General features: G+C 39.9%; 1 protein-coding gene across 1 annotated transcript in view; it reads left to right on the forward strand.

Annotated features, from left to right (window-relative positions):
• The window catches only part of LOC122816614 (cytochrome c oxidase assembly protein COX19), a 54,900-nt gene that overhangs the window by 11,701 nt on the left and 15,228 nt on the right, over positions 1-27,971 (forward strand). The window contains exon 2 of the mRNA XM_044089523.1: positions 17,634-17,745. Coding sequence (XP_043945458.1) covers positions 17,634-17,745 — 112 coding nt within the window. The remainder of the gene's footprint in view (positions 1-17,633; positions 17,746-27,971) is intronic.

Below are 27,971 nucleotides of genomic sequence, written 5' to 3' on the forward strand. Positions count from 1 at the left end.
GAGCATCCTGTGTTGCAAAAGTGCTGTTCTTGATGTCATCTGCATATCTGGCAGTCTAGTGGGTTTATTATTCAGCTTTCCAGTATCTATATTGAACAATATTGTTCCTAAAACAGAGCTGTGAGGGTCTCCTTTTAAGGAGCCCTCCGAAACCTGAAGACTCTTACTCCTCTTTTCTTGTCTTAAAGCCAAAGTAGGACCCAGTGCATCAAGCCAAAGTAGGACCCAGTGCATCACAACTGGATTCACATTCAGCATGCTAAGTTTTTCAATAATGGCAGCACAGACCTCCATCCTTAGAGAGCTTCTGTAGATGTGATTACTTTGGGGTTGGGGGGGATATCTCGACAAATGGCAGTTTTATGGTGTCTGGGCGTTCATACTTTCTCTTCATACTGGTGTACTTGGAGGCAAGATGGGGTTCGAACCATAAGAGGGCAGTTGGATGGTATTGGAGAATCCTGATCTTTCCCTGTGGTGTGAACTGTGAGAGTTTGGAAATAGGCAGTGTCAAACAGCCTGACATATCCTTTGGAGTCCAGTTCCTTGGAGAATAAACTTTATGTATGCATCCTGCTACTTAGTGAGGGATCCCCTCAGCTCCTTGGTGCCAAGTAAGTTTCAGTGGAAACCCTGCTGAAGCCTACATACCTACCTGACTAAATACCAAGTGCAAGAAATTGATCTCCCTTGTCCTTTCACTGCAGAAACCCCCAAAAGATGCTGTAACTCACATGTGCTGCATGTTTGACCTTGTCTACACTTTTTCCACTCTTTTTCGATGACTTCATCCTGAAGACAAAACTCTGCGACGATAGTCATCCTCATAGCTGCTTAGTGTTTTATGCAGAAGCCCTTCTTGAGTCCTACAAGAATGCTACTGTCCATCTCTTGAGTAGGTTTCACTCAGTATCTTCTAACGGACGTGGCTAACCTCCCAACAGTGTGAACATTAGCTGTAGGTAATAGTCTATGTTGATGTGATACCCTGCCTCTGTCTATAAAACTGAGAAAAAAGGGGGTTGATGCAGATGCTGTAACTTCCTTATCTGAAATAAAATCTGTATACTACCTTTTCCAAAAGCCACGTGTGTGTGTTTTTTTTTTTTTTAATTTGGGGCTACCTCCAGGAGTATAGGTACCTTTTTTGTTCTTACACCTGCAGTCCTGAAATACCTTGCAAATATTTTTTTAAATTGGTCTGAGTTTTTCTATTAAAGTATGCGTGGTTGCCATCTGTAACTTTTTTCACCAAAGACAATTTTCCAATTCCTTCAAAGTATACAGTGCCTTCCACAGAGCTTTCTGTTGCAGCACTGTTGCAAGATCCAGTACACCACAGAACTTGTATTTTATTCTGGAAAAGTTGCCTTGGGCTTTCTTTGAGTCTGCTAATACATCAGTCTTTCATGGAAAACCATTTTTAATCTCTTACACTTTATCTGTTGGTTAACAAAGACAGCCAGTCCTGTTTTAAAACAGCAGCTTAATCGGATTTAAAACAGTACATGCATTTGCCTGTTTCCTTTCTGGATTGTTTTAATCACCGTGTGGATGGTGATAGTCATGTTATTTATATGGACAGAACCACGTCCATATACAGAGACATCAGCTCTTTGTCTCTTTCCTTTTAAGTTTCCAGGTGACAGATTGTATGATTGCATCAAATTTTGTTACCTTAGTTTGATAAGCTGTGCATTCTGCCCTAGCGTTGGTGACCCTCTCAGTCGTTCTTTCAGAAGTACAGCTGTTAATGACATTTGTGCAGCAGCTACGTGGTCTTTTGTCAACACATTTGCACAACATTGCAAATTGTATGTCACTACTAGATCCATGTCTCATTTCCAGATCCCTTTCATCATTTGGATTTACCATTATCAAAAGGAGTGTTCTCCAATGGGGAAGAGATCCTACTCAGTATGGAGAGCTTGAGACATCACCCTACCAGTTACTGAGGATGGACTCATGTAAGGAAATTGGTTACTATATCCTAGCGATATCTTGTGTAACAACCTCCACCCACCTGCTTCCACCTTGCCTGAAGGGTCTTGTGTGTCATATGTTTGTAAAGTTACTGAATTTCTAAGAAATGGATCCATAGTTAATACTAAGCTACAATGTAAAATTGTCCTAGGAAGTATAATCACATAGTACTGTAGATTCTTATTAATCCTTTTTATATTTGCTTTGTATACTACTGTATTGTTTGTATGTTACTGCATTGTATGTAAAATGGAGCTTTACTCCTCGGTCCCCCGCTGTAAATGGACATGTGTCCAGTCAGACTTTCCCGGTCAACAAATGTAAAATAAATAAATACTAGCATTTAATTTACTGTTTCTATTATCTGTTAACTATAAAATTGTCTCTCTTGGAGCTTTTCTCCCCAGGCCTCCCCTGAAAATTGATTAATATCCAGTCGGACTTTCCCGGTTAACAAATGTAAAATAAATAAATAATAATAAATTGTTCTTTGGCAAGGCTAATGTTAGCTCTGGAAGGAAACCTAGGAGCAGAGAATTATGGAATGGGGAGATAACGAACAGCCTGGGAAAGTGTGGTTTGCCAAGTAGTACCAAAGCCTTCAGACCCAGGCTTAGTTCTATGAGTTAATGGGGATGGACCTACTCCTACAGATCCTTTTTATGGTAAATAACTTTTTAAGATGTTTCTATTCGACAATATTCTTTTTCTTCTCCTGGGACTATAAATTTGCATCCTTTCTACCATGAGAATTTATGAACGAGTTTATAATTCAGCAAAATAATGCTGTGATTTCTGTGTGTGTATGTACTGATTTATTTATTTTTTTTATGGCCACATCATCATTTTTTAAAGACTGGCAGGTTCAGAGTTGTGCTGCTGTTAATTGCAGGTGCATATATTGTTTTACTGCATCACCACTGAAGGAAGCTTCAGAAAATTTCTATACAGAATATCGAGTGTCACTTTATGTGGGTATTTCTAAGAAAAGCAAATGCTAAATGAATTGTTGAAACATGGTCCTAGTTTCAGAAATGCTGTGATTTTTTTTTTTAAGTTGCAACAGTATTGTACAGATGCAGGTTGTGAATGTCAGATGTTTGCAAATTTTTTTTCATATGAAATAAATGTATTTATGACACACACTTTTTTCCTCAAGGCGAAATGCAGAAAGGTAAGATAATGCATACACTGACTGGCTTAAATGTGCTATTAGTCAAATCAGTGCTTCACTGAATCTGGCAGTTCTCAGTTCTAGTTAATCCTATAATGTTTTGGTGTACAAGTTGTTGATTTGCCTCTGATCCATGGTAAGCAACCCAGCAAGAGATGCTTATCGAAGGGTAACTTGCTGCTTTTTTGTAAGTATTTTTCAAGCATTGGATTACATTGCCCATGTACTTAAAGTGGCATGACTAATGCATATGGCGGCCGTTCATCTTATTGATATCATGTCTGTGAGGTTGTGGACTAGTGAGGTTGTGGACTAGCTCATTCTTTCAGTGTAGTACAATGCAGCAATGAAGTTTGTCATGGGAGATGTGCAGAAGTCTTCTCAAAAAGCACCCTGGTCTGCAACAAGATAGGTGAAATAGGTCCTATGACTTAACAGTGCTAACTGCTGCACCTGATCCCATATTGTACTGATCTTTTAAGAAAGTTACTGACAGTGTGTAACAGCACTGAAAAAAGTCCATTCTCTAAACAATTCTGTATGTTAGCAGAACTTGTGTAAATAACATCATATGTTTGTTGTCTTTGCTCATCAGCCATGATGTAATATTTTTCTTTTGACCCCTCACACAAACGTCATTTTCTTATGGAGAATTTACTTTAGGATTGCACGTTACTTAAGCGGGTGCTTTTTCAAAAAGGTAGCCAGGTGCAGTTTTGCAGTATTTAATCCTTCAGCTATATATTTTTTGACAATTTTGCCATGACATTTGCTTTTGTTTAGAATGAAGCGTTTGTACTTCAGAACAGGTATCCTCCTCAGTCATCTTGGCAAGGCAGCAAGCTGTGTTTTCCATTTGTTTGCTTGAGAAGGGGACTAGTGCTTCCTTAGTATTCTTAGCTTTACAGCTAGCTAGGTACGGAGTAGAGGAATTAACAGCTACATAGATATCAGTAGGGACCTAAATCTACACCAGCAAATAAGCAAGACTGTGAGAGAGAAGTTCCTAAGTGTTTTCCCAGCGTATGAAATAATTTTAGTACTGCAGGTCAAATAAAAGCTATCCAAAGTTGCAAGTTAAAGCTAATCTAAAAAACTGGATGGATGTACACAAATTTACATCAGAGTTACAATGTACATCCTTGTATAGTTTGAGCAGAGTGCACAGTTAAGTACTTGTAAAGGATGGTATGAACTTTGGATGCGTGATTAAGGGTGCATATGGTGCATGGTCCCCTTAATTGTATGTCTAGTATTGTTCTTATGTTCCAATTTGGATCCTTTCAAGCCCGATGATTCCATATAAAAATAGTGCCTTGGTCACCAAGAAGCTGAAGCACTGTTACAAACATGGTTAACTAAATACTACAACGTACCTTTTTAACTTGAATTTAAGCAGTAAACTATTGATGCTACTTGATTTGGCAAGAGGACCTCATTTGGTCATTTCTTGTCCTAGGAACTTGTTAGAAAAATGTGTAATAGTAATATGCATGCTTAGTGCATTCGAGGTTTAAAAGGGTTAATACATTTATTCTGTTCACACTGCATGAATCTGCACAGCTATTAGAAACTTAACAAGAAGCATTTCATTTCTGCTAATGTCATGAAAATAACAAGACATTTCATTTCTGCTAATGTCATGAAACTTAACAAAGGGATATTCATTTCTGCTTATGCCATGAGTAAACATGCAGCTGCTAGAAAGTTTAAACCGTAGCCAGCATTACTTGTACCAACGCTAGAAATGTACCTTGAATCTAGACAAAATGTAACACATGTATTAGAACAGTACAATTGAAGAATTGAAAAGTTGAAATGGACTAAAATAAGCCCAAGGCCAGGTTGTTGTTTAAAATGTTTTGCAAAACAGCAGATAATTTAACTTGGTCAGCAATAAGTCTAGCAACATTTTCTGTAGAACATACAGAAAGCTGTGTCTAACTATGTCAGCAATAGAATAGTAACATTTTCTGTGTGACAGGAAGAGAACTGTATAAGAATAACCTACTAATCACCAATAATTCAGACAAACCTTGTGCCTAAATGCTTTGTCTCCTTGCTGCAAGTAATAAAGGGGCACCAACGTGAATTGGTCTTTGAAGTTTTTTCCTTTGGCAGATTGGTTCTTCGGACCGGAACCCTCTCTTCACCTCGGATCAGACAGGCCAGGTGGTTGAAACCGTATGGGGAAGAAACCAAATCGGTTCTTCTTATTTGAAAAGTCCTCCGACTGAATTGTCGTTCAAAAGAGGCCAACCACTTTCTGATCTGCGACTGAAGGACGGGTCTCAGCGAATTGGTGGTCAATCACGTGGGCTTGGGTAAGGTGAATCTACTTTTTTCTGTTTTCTGTTTTAGATCAGGGACTAGATGTGTATTGTTTTTGTTAGACTGTATTTTTCTTACAAGCCAGAGACAAAAAAGATTACTGTCTTGTCATAGATCAGGAGAAACAGAATAAGTAGGCAGTCATTCTGAAGAGACTGTAACAAAATTCGTGGTACCACGTTAAAAAATTAAGAAAAGTTACGTAACCATCAAAGGGTAGAACAAAATGGGTAATAATTGCACAAAAAGATCCCAAAATCCACCGTTAACAGAAGACGCAAAATACATGCTGTCGCAGCGTGCCGACAATATTAAATATTATTCAAAATGGGTTAATAAGTACGAATTTGACGAAAAATTAGAAAAATCCTCGCTTATCAAACTTGTCAAACAACTCGAAACCGATTCTAAAGGTCAGGTAAAAAAGCAACGTAAATTAGGAATTCCTCAGGCACACAGGTGGATTGAGGAAGTAAAGAGCTCCAAATAGACCAGCAAGGCAGCACAGAGTTCAATATATTTATTATATACTGATGAGTAGAACAAACTAGTTTCGGCCAACAGCCTTCTTCAGTGTAAAACAGTATAATCAAGTTCATTTACATCATCCTTTAAATACATATCAAGAGCCAATCAAAAGGTTGAGCTCATGAATACTAATAAGTTTGAAAGTTATTTGTAATACATGTTTTGGTGCACTTATGGTAAATCATATAGATATACAATAAGAATTGGTATGTATACACGAGTGAGGTTCATCCATAACAGGAACAATAACCACCAAGTTAATTACATAAAACTAAACAAGTTATTAGTATATTCTAACAAATTCATACAACAATATATTCATACTTGAAGTTGGTTTGTATAATCCCATACTGGAAGAGCCTCTATCACAGGCTATTCAACAGTACTTGGTTAAAAAAACCATAGATGAAAATATTAAATACTGACGTTCAAAGGACTCAAACATACTATGTCATAAAGGAACATATGTTGGACCAATATGGTTATGTATACATAAAAATGTATATATATAGAGATTAGTAGTGGGCAACACAAATAATAAGTATTGAGCACAAAGTAGATCAACAGTAATGGAACTGGCAGCCTGAACATAAGGGCTTTCACACATGTCCAGCATAAACATTACACCTATTATATATCTGTCCAAGACAAGATAAAGTTTATAACAGTTTGGAATTGACAACCCCATGGATAGTAAATAACCATTATGGTTATTGAAAAAATTTTTTTAACATGCTATATCTTACGGAGCATATATTTGACAGCTACATTGTGTCTGCCCACATACATATACCAATATAGGTCAATTATTATGCATAACTTGTAATAAACATGGGGTACAATGAAGAAATGGATCAACAATACAAGCCACCACCCATATCAAACATAGTATTAAAACATAGTATATATGTATGTATATAGAGATTGGTAGTGGGCAACACAAATAATAAGCATTGAGCACAAAGTAGATCAACAGTAATGGAACTGGCAGCCTGAACATAAGGGCTTTCACACATGTCCAGCATAAACATTACACCTATTATATATCTGTCCAAGACAAGATAAAGTTTATAACAGTTTGGAATTGACAACCCCATGGCTAGTAAATAACCATTATGGTTATTGAAAAAATTTTTTAACATGCTATATCTTAAGGAGCATATATTTGACAGCTACGGTGTGTCTGCCCACATATATATACCAATATAGGTCAATTGTTATGCATAACTTGTAATAAACATGGGGTACAATGAAGAAATGGATCAACAATACAAGCCACCACCCATATCAAACATAGTATTAAAACATAATCCATATGACTTGATATCTTACCACCCTGTCCAATATTGGACCAGGATGTTTGACATTCATAATCTTAAGGATATATAAATGGGAGACCAAAAGAAATTCCCCACTTAGTGTCCTATTGTCGAAAGTGCTAATACTAACTCAATCTATTCTATAAGTGATCATTTAATCCCGGGTGAAATAAAGCCCCCAGTGTAATAATCCAATGTTTCTCCTTCCGATCCAGTATCCCATGCCAGCCTTGTTTGTTTGTTCTGTCCCCAGAAATGCGGTCAATGACCATAAAAGTGAATCTCGCTTGAGAATGTTTTAATGTATGTTGATATAGGGCACTGGTCTCCTTGTGGTTTTTGATATCACTGCGATGTTCGTTCATTCTAAATCTTAGGGCTCTGGAAGTTTGTCCCACATAGAATCCCCCACAGTAGCAAGATGCCAAGTACACCACCCAGTCGCTACTGCAGTTTCCAAAGATCTTAATATCAAAAACTTTACTAGTATTACGACTTGTAAACGCCTTGGATTTCAGCATATATTGACAGGAACCACAGTGGCCACAGGGGAACGACCCAATGAGTTCATCACCATGAAGTGTCAGTTGTTTGTGAATAGTCCCCCCACTTGCCATATGTTTGAAATGTGAAAAGTAGGAGCCTAAGGTCTTACCACGTTTATACGAGAAAAGACAACGAGGTCCCAAAAAACTTCGCAGCTTATCATTGGCCAATAAAATGTTCCAATGTTTATTAATGATGTTAATTATTAATTAGCTCTACTCTGAGCTGACCAAATATCAAATCCATCATATCCCCTGTTGATAAACCTCTGACTGAGATCCCTACTGGCCAATTGATATTCCTCCATGCTGGTTGGTGTGGCGGGCTGATGTAGGATACTTGCGGGAATTTGTTGAATATCTCAATGATAATGTCTGGGGAATTGAATTTTCTGTGACATTTGATAAGAAGTCTATCAATTTTTTGGATGTCACAGTGTACAGGAACCCAGATAATACTCTGTCTACGAGGGTTTTCCGCAAGTACCCGCAATATAACACCTTGTTACATGCATCAAGTTTACATCCCCGCCACACAATCAGAAGTATTCCAATATCCCAGTTTATACGTATCAAACGTCTCAGTTCCAACATGGAGGAATATCAATTGGCCAGTAGGGATCTCAGTCAGAGGTTTATCAACAGGGGATATGATGGATTTGATATTTGGTCAGCTCAGAGTAGAGCTAATCGTCTTGTGAGGGACGACTTATTACAATATCAGAATAAAAATAAAAATCAATCCTCTTCCAACACAAGTGTTAGGTTTATTACCACTTATAGCAGAAACATTAATATGATTAGAAACATCATTAATAAACATTGGAACATTTTATTGGCCAATGATAAGCTGCAAAGTTTTTTGGGACCTCGTTGTCTTTTCTCGTATAAACGTGGTAAGACCTTAGGCTCCTACTTTTCACATTTCAAACATATGGCAAGTGGGGGGACTATTCACAAACAACTGACACTTCATGGTGATGAACTCATTGGGTCGTCCCTGTGGCCACTGTGGTTCCTGTCAATATATGCTGAAATCCAAGGCGTTTACAAGTCGTAATACTAGTAAAGTTTTTGATATTAAGATCTTTGGAAACTGCAGTAGCGACTGGGTGGTGTACTTGGCATCTTGCTACTGTGGGGGATTCTATGTTGGACAAACTTCCAGAGCCCTAAGATTTAGAATGAACGAACATCGCAGTGATATCAAAAACCACAAGGAGACCAGTGCCCTATATCAACATACATTAAAACATTCTCAAGCGAGATTCACTTTTATGGTCATTGACCGCATTTCTGGGGACAGAACAAACAAACAAGGCTGGCATGGGATACTGGATCGGAAGGAGAAACATTGGATTATTACACTGGGGGCTTTATTTCACCCGGGATTAAATGATCACTTATAGAATAGATTGAGTTAGTATTAGCACTTTCGACAATAGGACACTAAGTGGGGAATTTCTTTTGGTCTCCCATTTATATATCCTTAAGATTATGAATGTCAAACATCCTGGTCCAATATTGGACAGGGTGGTAAGATATCAAGTCATATGGATTATGTTTTAATACTATGTTTGATATGGGTGGTGGCTTGTATTGTTGATCCATTTCTTCATTGTACCCCATGTTTATTACAAGTTATGCATAACAATTGACCTATATTGGTATATATATGTGGGCAGACACACCGTAGCTGTCAAATATATGCTCCTTAAGATATAGCATTTTAAAAAAATTTTTTCAATAACCATAATGGTTATTTACTAGCCATGGGGTTGTCAATTCCAAACTGTTATAAACTTTATCTTGTCTTGGACAGATATATAATAGGTGTAATGTTTATGCTGGACATGTGTGAAAGCCCTTATGTTCAGGCTGCCAGTTCCATTACTGTTGATCTACTTTGTGCTCAATGCTTATTATTTGTGTTGCCCACTACCAATCTCTATATACATACATATATACTATGTTTTAATACTATGTTTGATATGGGTGGTGGCTTGTATTGTTGATCCATTTCTTCATTGTACCCCATGTTTATTACAAGTTATGCATAATAATTGACCTATATTGGTATATATATGTGGGCAGACACAATGTAGCTGTCAAATATATGCTCCGTAAGATATAGCATGTTAAAAAAATTTTTTCAATAACCATAATGGTTATTTACTAGCCATGGGGTTGTCAATTCCAAACTGTTATAAACTTTATCTTGTCTTGGACAGATATATAATAGGTGTAATGTTTATGCTGGACATGTGTGAAAGCCCTTATGTTCAGGCTGCCAGTTCCATTACTGTTGATCTACTTTGTGCTCAATACTTATTATTTGTGTTGCCCACTACTAATCTCTATATATATACATTTTTATGTATACATAACCATATTGGTCCAACATATGTTCCTTTATGACATAGTATGTTTGAGTCCTTTGAACGTCAGTATTTAATATTTTCATCTATGGTTTTTAACCAAGTACTGTTGAATAGCCTGTGATAGAGGCTCTTCCAGTATGGGATTATACAAACCAACTTCAAGTATGAATATATTGTTGTATGAATTTGTTAGAATATACTAATAACTTGTTTAGTTTTATGTAATTAACTTGGTGGTTATTGTTCCTGTTATGGATGAACCTCACTCGTGTATACATACCAATTCTTATTGTATATCTATATGATTTACCATAAGTGCACCAAAACATGTATTACAAATAACTTTCAAACTTATTAGTATTCATGAGCTCAACCTTTTGATTGGCTCTTGATATGTATTTAAAGGATGATGTAAATGAACTTGATTATACTGTTTTACACTGAAGAAGGCTGTTGGCCGAAACTAGTTTGTTCTACTCATCAGTATATAATAAATATATTGAACTCTGTGCTGCCTTGCTGGTCTATTTGGAGCTCTTTACTTGGTTTGGACCGTGCATCCTCTCGGGCATAGGACTTGGTACATTCGGATTGAGGAAGTAAACCATAGGGAACAAAAGAACAAAAATTCAAAAGCAATGTTTTTAGATGAGGATAATAACTTGGTAATAGTATCAGCACCTCCGCTTCCCTTACCGGAATATGAAGCAAGTGAACATGTTAGTTGTAGCAGTAGTCCCAACCATGCAGGGTATGGAAGCACAGCGACAAATTGATACCTTTGCAGTGCAATCGGAGAGTGAAATATTTTATTGGTACAGCCAGGGCTTGGTTACGACTGGTCCAGGGACTGTAACCGAAGAGTTAATGAATGTAGCCATCAGCAAGTTCCCCTCCCTTGACATTGATAAGCAACAACTGTTGCACTGTACCCTGTATTATTGTCGTACACCAGGACCTGATAAGGAATATGAGCAAGAATTATTTAAGAATCATGCAAACAGATTGATATTGCGTAACCTGTACTGAGACACAGAAGGGAACAGTGTTGCCAGCTGTTCATTGCCCCAGGAGTTCTTTGCACTTTATAAATCTAATCGATTACCACATGTTAGCTTAACCAAAAACAGAAATATAGAATGGGCAGACCTAGGAGAAAAAGTCACAAGATGGGAGAAATAGACAGAACTTGTCAGAACAGGGAATACAAATACAGAAGTTAAATTGGATAACTCAGACCAACCCAGCTGTGCACTTGCAGTCTGGCGAGGACAGCTGATTGACACTCCTGTTAAAGGAGGAAGAAAATGCCTTACGAAATATACCAGAGATCCTCTGGTCAACAGGAAAATCAGATGTAGGACTCATTCGTACAGCGGGACCAGTTACTATCACGCCAAAGTCAGCATTCAGACCACAAAAAAAGACAGTATCCCTTAAGAAAAGATGCAGAGGCAGGGATAAAGCCTATTATAGCAGCCTTACTTAAAGGAGGGATACTAGTAGAATCACCCGATTCACCATGTAACACACCCTTATTTCCAGTCAAAAAGGCAAATGGAGAATGGCATATGGTCCAAGATTTACAAGCTGTAAATGATGCAGTAATACCAAGGGCACCCACGGTGCCAGACCCACACACCCTGTTAAATGATTTGAAACCCCAACAGAAGTATTTTTCTGTGGTAGACATCAGCAATGCATTCTTTTTGATACCAATACACCCTGATAGCCAGTATTGGTTTGCATTCACATTTCAGGGGAAAAGGTATACATATACGCGACTACCACAGGGATATTGTGAAAGTCCCACGATATTCTCACAAGAAATGACAAGCAACTTGGCGGGATTCACCCCACCAAGAGGCAGTCAGATTTTACTTTATGTTGATGACGTCTTGCTGGCAGCCCCCACCCAGCAGGATTGTAGAGAAGATACCATAGCACTTCTACGATTTTTTAGCCGCTGAAGGACATAAGATAAATAAAAGTAAACTGCAGCTTTGGAAAAAACTGGGATATGTAATATCCAAGGAAGGTAGAAAATTAGATGAGGACAGAAAAATAGCAATTTTGCAAGCACCAAAACCCACTACCAAGAAGGAAATGATGTCCTTCCTGGGTACAACTAATTGCCGGAGCTGGATTCCAAACTATGCTTTGGAATCTGCACCTCTGACTGACCTTATATATAAGAAGCCTATGGCAGTGCAGGATTTGTTACAATGGACACCAGAGGCAGAATCTGCTTTCTGCAAACTGAAGCAGTTAATAGCATCCTCATTAGTTCTGGGATTGCCAAACTACCATAAACGTTTTGTAAGCAGGGTTACATGAGATCAGTATTAACACAACAGCATGGGGATAAACAACGCCCCATTGCTTACTATTCATCACAACTAGACCCAGTGGCACGATCCTTACCCCACTGTGTACAAGCAGTAGTTGCAGCTGCAATGGCAGTACAGGCTTCAGCCTAAGTAGTCTTATTCCACCCTCTCACTTTGAGAGTACCTCATGCAGTCACGATTATTTTACTACAAGAAAAGGTGGCATATCTTTCCCCTGCTAGGCATCTTTCCTGTATGACTATATTGATGAGCCAACCTCATATGACAATTGAGCGATGCACAACTTTAAACCCTTCTACTCTGCTCCCGACCCCTGCAGATGGCACACCGCACCGCTGCCTGCAGGTAATTGAGCAAAAGGCACTACCTGGAAAAGATCTCACTGATGTCCCCTTGGATGATGCCGAGGTGACATACTACGTGGATGGCTCGTGCAAAAGGGGTCCTGCAGGACAGAACCTAGTAGGATATGCAGTAGTTTCTGATACTAAGATTATAGAAGCAAAACCTTTACCACACAACTTATCTGCACAGGCAGCAGAATTGATTACCCTGACACGGGCATGTACCTTTGCAAAGGGTAAATGTGTAAACATTTTTACTGATAGCCAGTACGCTTTTTCTACTGTACATGTTTTTGCGCAACAGTGGAAAAACTGGGGAATGATAACATCTACTGTCAAACCTATAAATCATGCACAGTTTATTTTAGATGTTTTAGAATCTATTCAGTTACCTCAGAAAGTAGCCATTTGTAAATGCACAGCTCACACCAAGCAACAAGATAGGATTTCAAAAGGTAATGCAAGAGCTGATACAGCTGCAAAACAAGCAGCGACAGAAGTATTTCTTTTAAATGAGGAATTACAACCCTATGAGATTTTAGATTTAGAAATGTTAAAAACAATGCAGACACTCACTACACAAGCTGAAAAACAACGATGGGTAAAATGAGGAGCAATTCCCGAAAAGGGGCTGTACATGTTTAGAGAAGGGAAACCGATACTACCCTCTAATTTGTTTCGATATGCAGCTTTGTTGAGCCATGGGCAGTGCCATGTCTCAACAGGGGGGATGGTACAGCTGGTGAACCAGGTGTTCACAACATACGGATTTACAAACTACTCTAAAAAAATTTTTTGTTTGACGTGTCAGATTTGTAATAAACATCCTTGCTTGGGCTTTATCGCCCCCTGTGCATAGAGTTTCCCTACACCACCATATCCGTTTCACACTATCTGTATGGATTTCACAGAATTGAACAAATGTGAAAATAAGTAGTATTGTCTTGTCATTGTAGATATGTTTTCCAGGTGGGTGGAAGCCTTTCCAACCAAAAATCCAGATGCAGCTATGGTGGCAAAAGTACTTGTCAAAGAAATCATTCCTAGGTTTAGTATTCCGGAAAGGATCTACAGTGACAATGGTACACACTTTGTAAATCAGATCATACAGCAGTTGAGTAAGCATTTTGGTATTTCTTTAAAAAATCATTGTGCATACCATCCACAATCTGCAGGGCTAGTTGAAAGGCATAATGGTATATTAAAAAACAAATTGTGAAAATTAATAGCCGAGACTGGAAAAAAACTGGTTATACTGTTTACCCCTGGCACTGTTGGGCATGAGAACTGTCCCTACAGCAAAAGGATTGACTCCTTTTGAAAAATTATTTGGAAAGGCTTACTACACACCCCAGTGGAAACTTCTCATGTAATCAGACCAGGAAGCTGATTTCACACTAGCTGAAGATATGAGAAAGTTATTGAATTCTAAACATCTGCTGCAGTTAAATTCTGTTTCAGATAGTAAACAAACCGAGACATCAGAGGTGGCAGTAACGCCCGGAGAGTGGGTGTGGATCAAAAATATAAAGAAGAATTGGTCATTGCCAAGGTGGGAAGATCCTACCAGGTGCGTCTTTCGACACCCACTGCAGTCAAGATAGCAGAGCGAGCTTCGTGGATCCACCTGATGCACTGCAAACTAGTTAAGAACTTTGAACTGGACAAAAATCTTACCTCTCCATCGGGGCCCTCAGCCCAAAGTCTGGCTACAAAGGGGGGTCAGATCAATAGGACTGATCCGTCTCAACCCCAGTGAAGAAACCATCAGTGCTGAAGGTCCTATTAGGGCAGAGAGTAAGAACACGTGTCTGAAGTAAAGATGACAGAATCCAGTAAGATCCAAATGCACCTATTCGGAAGAGTCGGAGAAACAGAAATGCAGAACAACGTTTCCTCAGAAGTATTGCATAACCATCCTGTTGACTGTACTAGTGACAATAATCTTTTTGTTGTGGCCATTCCTTTTCACAGCCACACAAACTGAACTGAACAAGCATGTAGAGTGGCATGCAGAATGGCACCCAAATTTTAACACTTACCAGGCAATCAAATATGTGTATGCTGAGACCTTCAATGTTTCGAATTGCTGGATTTGCACAGCTTTGCCAACAGCATATGGGGGTTACTGTTAACTTCAGTCCCCCTAGGAGCCAACAAGACCTGGGAAAACTTAATTTATGATACATCAGATGTCGCATCACAAGATAAAGTAGCATTGCACTTGTCTGTTCGACAGAAGGGGACTGTGTGTTTTTTACAAAAATGATACAGTTCAGGTGGGTTGGAGCAATTGCAATGTGACTGTTCCCTATAGATGCTACACTAAACCTGATAACATAGGATCCTATTGCAACACGAGCTATGCTTCATTTGTTGAACTGATGCATAGGACAACTGGTGAAATAAAAGATAATGCTGACCTTTATAGACAGCTGTCTATAATAGACAAAAAAATGTTTCATCCAGAGCCAGGACATAGTAAAGTTGCTACCAAAGTAGAAGATTGTTACTTTGTATATGGTAGGAAAGCATATAAGTGGTTACTTGAGACTTGGTCCGGCAGTTGTTTTTTGGGGTGCCTGGTTCCGGCCATACGACACACAGCAGTTTTACCTCAAGGAAGCATTCAGAATGTTTGAGAAGTCAAAAAGCCTGTCAATCCAGTGGGGCAAATCAATGTGCGCTGGAAAAACCATCATGCTGTGGGCTTAGGGAAAAATGGACTGTCACATATGGACTTGAGTGATACTGTTATCTTGTGGGCAGGTGTACTGCCAGCATATGGAGCAACAAAATCAATCTGGGAACTGAGAAAATTGTCTAAACGTCTCAAAATAATGAGCAATGCAACCTTTTCTGCCCTAGAATTGGTGACTGATGAACTGACTGCCATGAGAACAGTAGTGCTTCAAAACCGCATGGCTCTTGACTTCACCCTAGCAGCAAGAGGAGGTACGTGCGCTTTAATCCAGGAGGAGTGCTGTTCGTATATTCCTGACCACAAACATGAGATAGACAACCATCTTGAAGTAATTCAGCAGGTGTCAGCCATGACTAAACCAGGACCAAATCCATTGACGGACTTTTTCCAGAAATTGTTTGGGGGGTGGGGCAGTATCCTGATAAACATCCTGATTGCCATCTGTGTAGGAATGATCCTACTGGTGGTATGTGTGTACTGCTGCATCTCTTGCATGAAAAGACTGATTAAAGACGTTATAGACATGTCAGTTTCAGAAACCTTATACCAAGGTGCTGAACTTTAAGAATTGCTGAAAAACTGAAAATACTTTCATAAGTTTAAACTGAATGACACTCCACTACAAATCCTGAGTAGAAAGAGGTTAGGGGAAGAAAAAATTGTTTATGCTTATCTTGAAAGTAGAATAAAAGTAATAAAATGGGGGAAATGTTAGAAAAATGTGTAATAGTAATATGCATGCTTAGTGCATTTGAGGTTTAAAAGGGTTAATACATTTATTCTGTTTACACTGCATGAATCTGCACAGCTATTAGAAACTTAACAAGAAGCATTTAATTTCTGCTAATGTCATGAAAATAATAAGAAGCATTTCATTTCTGCTAATGTCATGAAAATAACGAGACATTTCATTTCTGCTAATGTCATGAAACTTCTGCTTATGCCATGAGTAAACATGCAGCTGCTAGAAATTATTGATAAAGAAAACAATAGATGCTTGAAAGTTTAAACCGTAGTCAGCATTACTTGTACCAAAGCTAGAAATGTACCTTGAATCTAGACAAAATGTAACACATGTATTAGAACAGTACAATTGAAGAATTGAAAAGTTGAAATGGACTAAAATAAGCCCAAGGCCAGGTTGTTTTTCTCAAAATGTTTTGCAAAACAGCAGATAATTTAACTTGGTCAGCAATAAGTCTAGCAAAATTTTCTGTAGGACATACAGAAAGCTGTGTCTAACTACGTCAGCAATAGAATAGTAACATCTTCTGTGTGACAGGAAGAGAACTGTATAAGAATAACATACTAATACCAATAATTCAGACAAACCTTGTGCCTCCTTGCTGCAAGTAATAAAGGGTGCCTTGCTTGAACCTAACGTGAATTGGTCTTTGAAGTTTTTTCCTTTGACAGAACTCAATAGTCTGTTCTAAATGTGGCATCCTCCATGCAAAATGGCAGGGCTACCATTTTGTAAAAGTAGTTTCAGTTTTAAGATAGTGTATGTTGCACAGCAAAATCTTGCTTCTGCTGAAGCAGCAAAGTTACCTCAGATAAGTGTGAATCAGTTTTACTTTTTGTAATTTCCACGCTGAAGATTTTTAGTTTTGTTTCTGTATAGATGCAGAATCTATGGTATGATCCCTGTTATTCTCATTAGGGGTAATTAATTATGGACCATGGGATGGGTAAAGGCCAGTCTCTATTCAAATGAGATAGGTTAATTTGAGCACAAAAAGGGAAATTGGGTAGGCTTAAAGTGGCCCACAAGGGCAGCCTACTAACCTATGTTGTTATTTAGGCACATTATAGATTAGATAGATGTTTTAAGTTACACAAATTATTCGAGTGGTAGTACAGGCAAACGAAATAAATGTTTATTTTTTCACCCTGCTTTAAAGAATGTTATGTGCTGCATATTGTGTGAGACTTGATGTTTTTAAACATTATTTTGCGCTTTTCTAAAACAGGTGAATGCAGTGAATTCAAAGACAATTTTATGAGGTGTCTCAGACAAAATAATTTTGAAAATTCATTGTGCAGGCAACAGTCTAAAGAATACCTACAGTGCAGAATGGAAAGGTATTTATAATGCATGGCTTTTTGTTATAAAGCTTACTAAGAAAAAATATATTTTTGGCTGAGTTTAATCTCCAGGGTAACTATTTAAGTCTGTATTTGGAGAGCAGTTTGATTCTTTGGCTGAAATAAAGGCAATTGTGTCCAGACCAGTATGACTTAAAAGGGTGAAGAAATTGGTAATCTAGACTTGAATGCAAATATGAACTCCAAGGTTGCTGTAGCTTAAAGTACAGTACAACAACCTTGGATTTGGTAAATGGTATCATTTTTTTTCTTGTGAAAACAGTCTCACCAGTATGAAGATCTAACCTGCACTTCTTGGAATTAAAACGACTGTCCTAAAGATGCCAGTTCCTCGCCTCAGTGGCATCTTCATCTTGCAAGTACTTAATGAAACTCCCCCTTTTTTTTATTTTATCCCACCCCTTCCTAAACCCCTCATTACTAACATTGTAACTTCTGTGTCATCCTTTAACTACCTTATCCTTTTATCCTTTCTCGAAATCCCCACCTGTTGTCTTCTAACATCTATATCTGTAATGCCTTTAACACTGCCATCCCTCTTTACTTAAACATTCTTTCCACCATGCTCAATCTAGATTGGTTATGTTCGTAAATACAGTTTAAGCTGTCTGCAAAACATCATGTATGCTTCTGCTCTCTGACATACTTTTTCCTGCATAGCTGCATGTCTACATCTTTTCGACTGTATGTATAACGTTATGCGTGTTCTTGCTCAGTTGTAATTCTCATGAAAAATGTATGTATATTTATTTTGATTCTTCTGTAATTTAAATGTCATGCTTTGTCATAATCTTGTGATGTATTTTGTAATGGTTGAAATTTCTTTTTCTGCTACTTTGCATTGGAAGTTTTCTCCCCAGGCCGCCACTGCAAATGGTTGTTTTACAGGTCATTGATACATTTAAAGATCTATTGAGACAGAGGTAGAATCATCACAAGTTACTGAAACATTTAATACTAATCCCAATAGCACAAACGGACACATCAAAGCATGAAAGATGTCACACAACACTAATGAAGGGAGAATCTCCCCACAGTTGTACGTGAGAAGATGAAAACAGTGATTTATCACTTTTGAAACAAGTTATTTCTGATGATCAGGGAAACCTAGGAAAGGCATGCTGCCCAGTACTGTTGGCAAATAGCATGTATCTTGGGTTTCCCAACAGATCTAGGTACAGAAGGCCCCTGTCATTCAGTTGCCATCTAACATGGAGCTCTTTGCCGAAAAATACGTTTTTCAATTTCATGGCCTGCTTTTCCTCTTCATAATATTTAAAACTTAGATTTGCTATCTTTATTATTATTTGCTGACAGTGCCACAGAGAGCTTAAAAAGGTAACGTGCACTTAAATGTCTTGAAGGTCCCCTTATATCCAGAAGACTATGTCCTCTACATATTCTTGCGGTATTTCATGATCATAAAGTGGTTAAACCCTTCCAAGAATAACACTCCTGCTCAGGTTTCAAGGTGTACAAGGTGCACAATAGTGATGAGTAGGTGGAGGAACTGAGTACAGGCTTGCAGGTATTCACATATTACAGCTCTGTTTTATTGAATTGTAGAGTTTTCTGGTCATACAGTAGGCCAATTAAAAAGTAAACCTTGATACAGGACTATACAACCATTCTACAGTTGAATATTAAGAGCCAAATTATTGCAACCTTGAGACTTGCACCTGATGGTAATATACTTTGTTTATTACAAACTTGTTTTTGGGAGAGGTTACAAAGAAGTTATGGTTATGGATGTTAAAGAAGTTATACCTAAAAAAGAAAAATTTGAAACCTATTTTGGTAGAACTTATGAGACAAAAGGGGAATAGTGGTAGATGCAGACATGCTTTTCCTGTTATTACTGTCTGTGTATCCCTGGAATCAAAAACATGTTAGTAATAACTGGAAGCATTCTTGGCAGTCCATATTTATGAAAAATATTGGGCAATGCATTTGTTTATTAATAAAAAGGTCTGGTGTGTGTGTGTGTGTGTGTGTGTGTGTGTGTGTGTGTGTGTGTAGATTTTATATATATATATATATATATATATATATATATATATATATATATATATATATATATATATATATATGTCTATGTATGTGTGTGTGTGTATATATGTATGCCTTTGTAGTGGATTTTATGTGCTGGTAGAAACTTAAAAGTTTTAGTTGTAGTATTTGTGGAACTGGTTGATTTAGCAAAGATACAGGAGGCATAGGTTCATAGTATCTGCCCTAGGGCATTTATAAGCCTAGCCAGAGTGTGTTTGGCTTTCGCCACTCATTTTAAATGACTTTTGCTATGCCCTTTTTCGAGGTTAGTATACTGTGCCTCTGTCTATCAGTGACACAGAAGTGATACCCGGGGTAAACCTACGATCTCCCATCCTCTCATCAAGATTCCTCTTGAAGAGAGTCAATGAGGGACTCTGCCTAACCTGGACTGGGATTTTATTCCAGAGTGAAGGGAGCCTCTGGGTTATGAATCTGTCCCTCCAGCATGTCCTATTTATTTCAGTGCTGAGGTTCAAGTCTCTCGAGTGCGTAGCTCGATGGGATTTGGATTTTCTGAGGTGCAGCATGTCCATTAATTCCGGGTTGGACATGGCTTTATACGTCAGGAACAGATCGCCTCTGAGCAGGCAGTATGCCAGTGAGTAGAGCTGGAGTTTCTTTAACCGGGCAGCATATGGCATCTGTTTGAGCCCTTTGATCCTCTTGGTGAGGTACTTTTGGGGCTTTCCAGTTGCTGCAGGTGTCTGGTAAGGTACATCCCAAAAGGGGCATTGTACTGAATTATGGGCCTGATGAGGGATGAGTAAAGAGGCACGATGACCTCCCCTGATTTAGATGTGAATCCTTTCATGATTAGGTGGGCTATATAAAATGTTTTTCTAACCACTTTGGCCACGTGGTTTTCAAATGAGAGATTGCTATCAACTTGGGTCCCCAGGTCCCTATTTACTTCTTCCGTACTTAATGGATTACCACCTATGTGGTAATTTGTGGGCACTTTGTTTTTGCCAAAGGGGATGACTATACACTTTTTGGCGTTTAGCTTGAGGCCATGGCTCTGGCACCAGTTGTCTGTTTCTATGAGGCCCTTTTGTAGGATGCTTGTGTCGGCTGGAGAGTCTATTATGGCGCCTAGTTTGCAGCCATCTACGAACTTGGTCAGCCACAGTCCTTCCGTGTTGGCCTGTACCTCCGAGAAATATATACCGAACAAGAGAGGTCCCAGGACTGAGCCTTGTGGGACGCCACTTGTAACTGGTTTGGAGTCTGACATGGCTCCAGCAATTCTAACCATGTGGGTTCTGTCCTTGAGCCAGTTTGCAACCCATCTAGTGACATAGGGGTGTATATTTAAGATGGTGAGCTTATCTATAATGCCCTAGTGGGGTATTGTATCGAAGGCTTTTGCGAGGTCCAGGTAGGCTGTGTGGACCACCTTCCCTCGTCAATGGCCTTGGTGACTGTTTCAAAGAAATCGACCAGGTTTAAGAGGCAGGATCTGCCCTTAACAAAGCCAAACTGGGTAGGATCCAGTGTCTGTAGGTCCCCAATATCTTTATTTATGAGGTCCATGATGATCCTTTCCATAGCTTTGCAGACCAAGCTAGTCAGGCTTATGGGGCAATAGTTTCCAGGATCCGTTGAGGCACCACCTTTGTGGAGAGGGACCACTGTTGCTGTACACCACTCTTTGGATACATATCGTGTAGTAAGGCTGAGATTGAACAGTAGTTTTATGTTTTGGTTTAGCTCTTCTTGGAGTTCATGTAGGACGCAGCCCGGGGCACCGTCTTGTCCCATTGATGCTGTATTTTTTGCTTTGGAGAGGGCGGCTGAGCATCTGAGATGTCAAGGGGGCAGCACTCTGCTGGGATAGATATTTGCTCTTTTGGTGGGGGGGGGGGGGTGGGAGAAGTTTGCGCTGAACCTGTCAGCTAGGATGTTGGCAATGTCTGTGGGTTCGGTGTATTTTTTGTCATTTTGGACTAATTCTGAGCATATCTGAAAATTCCCACCCAGGTTCCTAACATAACTAAAGAAAGCCTTGTGATTATCCTTGGTGTCCTGTGCAATTTTTCTCTCGAAGCTGGCTTTAGACAATTTTATGAGTGCCCGTAGTTTTTTTGCTAATACCGATTAGAGATGCCTTCCCTTTTTGGGATTTTGCTCTATCATGTAGTAGCGTCCTCCTTCTGTTGTATAGTTTGTTTATGGCTGGGTTCTTTGGAGGATTGGGTCTTGGTTTCATTTGGGATTGCATGATCCATGCATTCCTGAAGGTGTTCATAGAATGCGTTTATAAAGGATTCTGCAGTCTGGGCCGTATTTTCCACAGGCCCGGAGGCTTTGAAAGATTCCACCTCGGTTTTGAGGAGTGTGAAATTTGCTTTAGAGAAGTTTTTCACTGTGGTTTTCTGGGCAGGGGGTGGGGTCGGGATGTGAATATCCAGTGAGATTAGTTTATGGTCTGATCTTACCAGTGAGGGATACACTTCTGGTCTGGAGCATAGAGCCCCCATGTTGGTGATGAACAGGTCCAGTATGTTTTCCCCTCTTGTGGGAGTGGTAACAAGTTGTTCCATAGCATTTGAGTTTATAAATTCTAGGAACCTTTGGGCTAGGGTGTTGGAGCTAGAGTAATGCTCCCAGTCTATGTTTGGGTAGTTGAAGTCGCCCAATATAATGGTGTTTGGAGAGACCTTCATATTTTCCAGTGTTCTCAGGAAGGCCGAGTGGGGTTCCTGGGTTTGGGAGGGTGGTCTGTAGCAGGCTATAAACTGGAAGGCAGTTTTACCCACTGTTAGTTGCACATGGATAGTCTCTGATGCTTCGTGCTGTGCCACCAACCTGGAGGTGTGGGTATCTTTGACGAATATTGATACTCCCCCTCCTATTGTGGTTCTGTCCAAGTTTTGGGGCTGAAAAACACGGTATGCGGTATAACCTGGTAGTGCTGGGGTGCTCTCGGGAGCCTTCAACCAGGTTTCTATTACTGCACAGATATCGATGTTCTCCATGCTAAGGAGAGTTTTGAGTGCGTGCATCTTGAGGTTTAGACTTCTGGCGTTGAGTAGCATTACTCTTAGTTTCTTATCCCTTGTGATACCTATACATATGGAGGTGGGTTTGTCTTTTGAGCCGTGCCTAAAAAAGACATTATGGGGGTGGCAAGAGCCTTTGGCAATATCCGAAAGCCCAGGGGTGACAGGTGCAAGCCATCCCTAGCGAAGCATCATGGCTTGTTGAGCATGTCATCCCAGGCTGACAGGCATTGGATCCCCTTTGAATGACACCAATACTTAAGCCAATTGTTGAAATTGATCATCTTGTCTTCATATTGTGGCATCATTCTTGGTGTGGGTAAGATGCTATTCAAGGTCAGGGTCAAACCGGCCTGGGCTGCATGTTCAGAGAGTTCCTCTATGTCTTTCTTCATGTAGTCCAGGGAGGTATGTCTCAGGTTATTCACACCAGTATGGACAATGACCGAGTCATATTTGTACTTGCCTTGGAGTGACCTGAGTGCTTGTGTTATGTGGCGGATCCTAGCGCCCGACAGGCAGCTCACCGTGACCTTCTCCTTGTTCAGCCTGGTGAGCGGGACGTCAGTCTGCCTGACTATAGTCACCTATTACAAGTGTATCAGCTGTGTTGTTTAGCCTTAAGGGCTGTGACTGTTCTGCACACTGGCTTTGTGAGCTATGTGTTGCACGTGTTTTGTTTTGGGGTAGCGGTTGCTTGGGTGTCTGCTTTGGAGGTCTCTGCTGCTTAGGCAGATTTTTATTTAGAGCCTCTGAGTATGTTTTTATGTGTTTGTGTTTGGTTTGCTGTCGTGGTAGGTCTATGTGAGACTGGAATTGTAGTGAGTGTGGTTTCCTTCTCCTCCTGACTGGTTACGCCAGTACTGAGTTGAGAGAGCTTAGCCTCCAGTTTGGCTATATTGTTGCATCTCTCACGTGTGTTGGAATTTGTTGGGAGGAGGAGAGGGTTGTCTGTGTACATGAGGCAGTTGTAACATTGCCTCAAGATTCCCAGATTCACCAGCTGGACCGGAGAGGAGATTGACAACTGACCTATGGACATGCTAGAATAGTATTGGGAATTCCTTTATAATTGAAAAAAAGGGCCAATGGGGAACAAGGTACTCAAGGGGAGTTTGTGAGGGTGTAGTGCTTTTAATTTTTTAGTGCTGACTTATATAATTGCTTTAGTGACCAAGTGCCAGGCTTTAGAGTAGGAATGGGGTGTTTATTATGAGAACTAGATCAGTTCTATGGGAAAAAGTGAAGAGCAGACTTTGTGGAGCCGAGAATGGTTTAAACCCAATTAACCGGAGCCGCCCGATGCTGCGCTATGCGCAAAGCCGCACCAAAGCGGGTTTTATACAGGGGGATTTGAAAGAGCTAGAAATTGGCCCAAAACCGCCAATAGACTACCAGATTCTTGTGCTGGGAACACTCTCCTCCAGGGATAGATAGGCTGCTCTAAGCTCACCAGTGCCACTGGTGAACAAAGAAGCCTCCCTTTATCCAAGAAAGGAAATGGGCAACACAGGAACTTTCCAAAAGTCCAGAATACAGCAAAGTCTGTATTTGGACTACTCTAGGTCAGGAAAGACGGGAAACAAGGATAATTTTTTTGTTTTTTTTTTCTTTTTTGCAACAAACAGCAGGAAAATGCAATAAATATGTAACACAGGCTAGTGCACTTGAGTGTGTAGCCTCAACAGGTAAATGCAACAAACAGGACGAACTTTAAATTACAAGTGCAAAAGCATGTTAAAGCTGGCTTTAAAGCAGGGGGTTAGAAAGAGATAGGAAATGGCCCAAAACGGCCAATAAGCTACAAGTCACTGGGCTGGAACCACACCTCAAGGGACAGATAGGCTGCTCAGAGCTCCCCACTCTCACTGGTGAACAAAGAAGCTTCCTCCTATCCAAATAAGGATATGGGCAACACAGGAACTATGACACAGCCCAAAGGTCAGCAATACCTGAAGACTGGACTATTGTAGTTCAGTAAAGGCGGGAAACAAGGATATATATATTTTTTTTTTTTACAAAGTAGCAGAAATTAGGTACAGAAACTCAGTGAATGCTTTAATTTGGCTAGCACACTTGAGTGTGTAACCTACCAGTTAAACTAAGCAAAAACAAACTTTAAAAGTGCAAAAAACTCAGAAATACAGGCAGGAATGCAATAAAACAACTTTGCAGAGCTTATTTAGTTAAAGAAACAGAGACGTCTATATATACAGAAAAGCAGCTAAAACACACAAACACTTCAGATGCAGTGCACCTAGAGCACTTGAGTTGTAGCAATATTAATAATTACAGTTATAATAAATGCTCTGAAATATACTCTATATTTCCAAAATGTTTGAGAAGCACAGTCAGAACACAAGGAGATTCGGGCATGAGGTCCCTAGTTGTGCGGGAGGTACAATGTAGATGGCTCTGCATGAACCTATAAGAAAACGAATAAAGGGATAGTGCTTCAAAAGGACTTTAATTAGAAACCTTTTGCAAAATGAGCAGATGTCAAAATGGATGTCATCAAATGTGTTAAAACTAGTTATGCAAATAATAATGCCGGCCAGAGTAGAAGATGCAGGGAAATAACTGGCTGCCCAGTGATGTGAAGATCGATGCCCTGCTACTGATTGGGGGAGTTCACAGTTATGAGGCAGTGGACTTGCAAGTGACATGAGACTTTTCTGTAGGAAGTAGCCACTTATGAACATTTCAAGGAGGACCTGACTAAGAGGTTCAAAAATAGGGGTTATAAAATTGGTAATCTACTCCCTGCCAATAATTGGGTCTCAGGACTAGACAGAAAGGACCTATTAAAGTACAGAGATAAAAAACAGGGGAGTGACTCAGAGATTCGTTTTGTAACCAGCTATGGGAGAAATACCAACATGTTACTGGATAGCGTTCAAAGACATTGGAATATTCTTTTAGCAGACACCAGGTTATCGGAGTTGCTCAAGGACTGATGTTTTTTCTCCTTCCGAAGGGGGAGAACCCTTTGATCATATTTCAATTATTTTAAACATGGCTGCAGACATACTCAGGATCCCATTCAAAGAACTCTGACAAGTGATTTACTTTTTGGTTGAGTCCCTTGTGGACACTGCACACATTGTCAAAGGTTGACGAAATACAAACAATTCACCAGCAACAACACAGGCATTGTTTATGATATCAAGTTTTATGTCAGTTGTGGAACTGATTGGGTGATTTATCTTGCGACATGTAGCTGCTCAGCCTTTTATATTGGGCAAACCTCGAGACTACGCATATCTGAACATTGTAGTGATATTAGGACTAAAAAAACAAGTAATGCTTTGTATAAACATTCAATGGCACACAAGAATGCAAGCTTTCAATTTATTATTATAGATAGGATTGTGGGAAATAGGACAAACAAAGCTGGATGGCACTCGATATTGAATACAAAAGAAAAGAAGTGGATCATTCAGCTGGGTGGTTTATTTACACTGGGTCTCAATGAGAATGTGAACAACCAATAAGCTTGAATCTTGTTTCTACCTTGTAGTATAAAAGAGCAATGAATTGCAATGTGTTTTGTCATTGACACTGATGAAGGCTATTTAATTTGTTCAGCTGAAACCTGCTGTACTCATCTATGCTTTAATAAAGCATCTACATACCACAGTTTGCTGGCCTTTTGTTTTTTGAGTTAGACCTCAAATAACGCCAACCTCTGAAGCTGCTGCAGGAGACTTTCCAGGCCAAGGGAGACTGTACAACTGTCCTCTCCTGAGAAGTGGCCACCAGTTAATCCTTCAGGTCACCTTCAGCATGATAGCTTCCATTCCCCTACTGAAAGGTGGACATGCTGACTCGGCAATATACTCATTGGCTAGCACAGACTGAGAGTACTGTTGCTGGTGCTGCCACTGTTGCTAGTGCTACTCCATTTCCACGGCCACAGCAGGACTTGCTGAAGGAAGAGTGTGGAGGGGGGCATATTAGTGCACACATTTTGCACATACAGTTGCAGCTGTACACTGTAGTAATAGATTAGGCATAAGCACCCCACTGCCAAGAGTGGCATTTTTTCCTCTTGCAACATCCTCCCAGTTTGGCATTATACTCCTTAGCTTCTGTAAAGCAAGGTATGAAGGCCTCAGTATGCTGAAAGACATCACGCTAACAGAATAGCAAAAAGCTAAGGCTTCTAGTAAAACTCTGTATCTCTCTTTTGACCTCTGCTACCCATTGCTACAGCAGGTCCCTTTGGGGCTGCTGCAAGTTGTTGCACTGTTCACTGGAATGGCATGGCATCACCCACTCTTCTAAGCTCCTGCCAGGCATCCATCTTGTACAGTTGGTCTTCAGCTCCTGCAGGCATCCGTCTTGTACAATTTGTCTTCATAATGACCATGCAGTTACTTCTCAAAGTCCTTATGGAGGAAGAACAAGAAAGTGTAATTTTCATTGGACACCAGGCAGGAATCCTACTCTTTTAAACAAAGGAGAAAGCTAAATGGTCAACATTTGGAGTAAGATGAAGCACATACAGGGCATCCACAGAAGATGTTGCTGACACATGCTACCCCCACCCCACCCCCCCACCCACCAGGTGTCAGTGCATATGACATGCACAGACAGTGTTTATCAGGACTAATTGTGGCAGAGAGTAGTGCAAAACATTAGTGCTCTGGATGTCTGTAGTAGGTCTCTGAAACAGATGTGATGAAAGGTTAACTGATAAGATATTGCACACCAAGAACAAGGCGTGGGGAAATTGCCAAATGTCCACCACAGGAAGTAGAAAGCCAGCACAGAGGTGGAGTATGTGGTTTCACTATCTAGAGAGGGGGAGTGGGCCATCATGCCTATTGGTGTCTTGAATCTGGGAGCTGCGTTGGCGACAGTCATGTGAGTATTAGTAGAGGATGCACCAGTTTAGGAATAGCTATTACAATTGAAAGGACTTATTCACCAGTAGGCATATCTGTTCTTAAGGCTCCTTAGGGCTGCAAAGGCAACATCCTGTACAACAAGGTATGCATATGCCCATAAACTGCCTGCCATGGAGTAGTGGTGGGGGTGGACATATGTTTGAATGCTGCCACAGGTAACTTGTGTGCATGTTTTCACAGGCTGTTCTGCTGGAGGATCTTGCAAATTGGTCAGCACATTCCTGACGTCAAC

Source organism: Protopterus annectens, chromosome 12.part0, assembly GCF_019279795.1.
Source record: "Protopterus annectens isolate FY-2018-M chromosome 12.part0, PAN1.0, whole genome shotgun sequence".
In the NCBI taxonomy this organism is placed as follows: Eukaryota; Metazoa; Chordata; order Ceratodontiformes; family Protopteridae; genus Protopterus; species Protopterus annectens.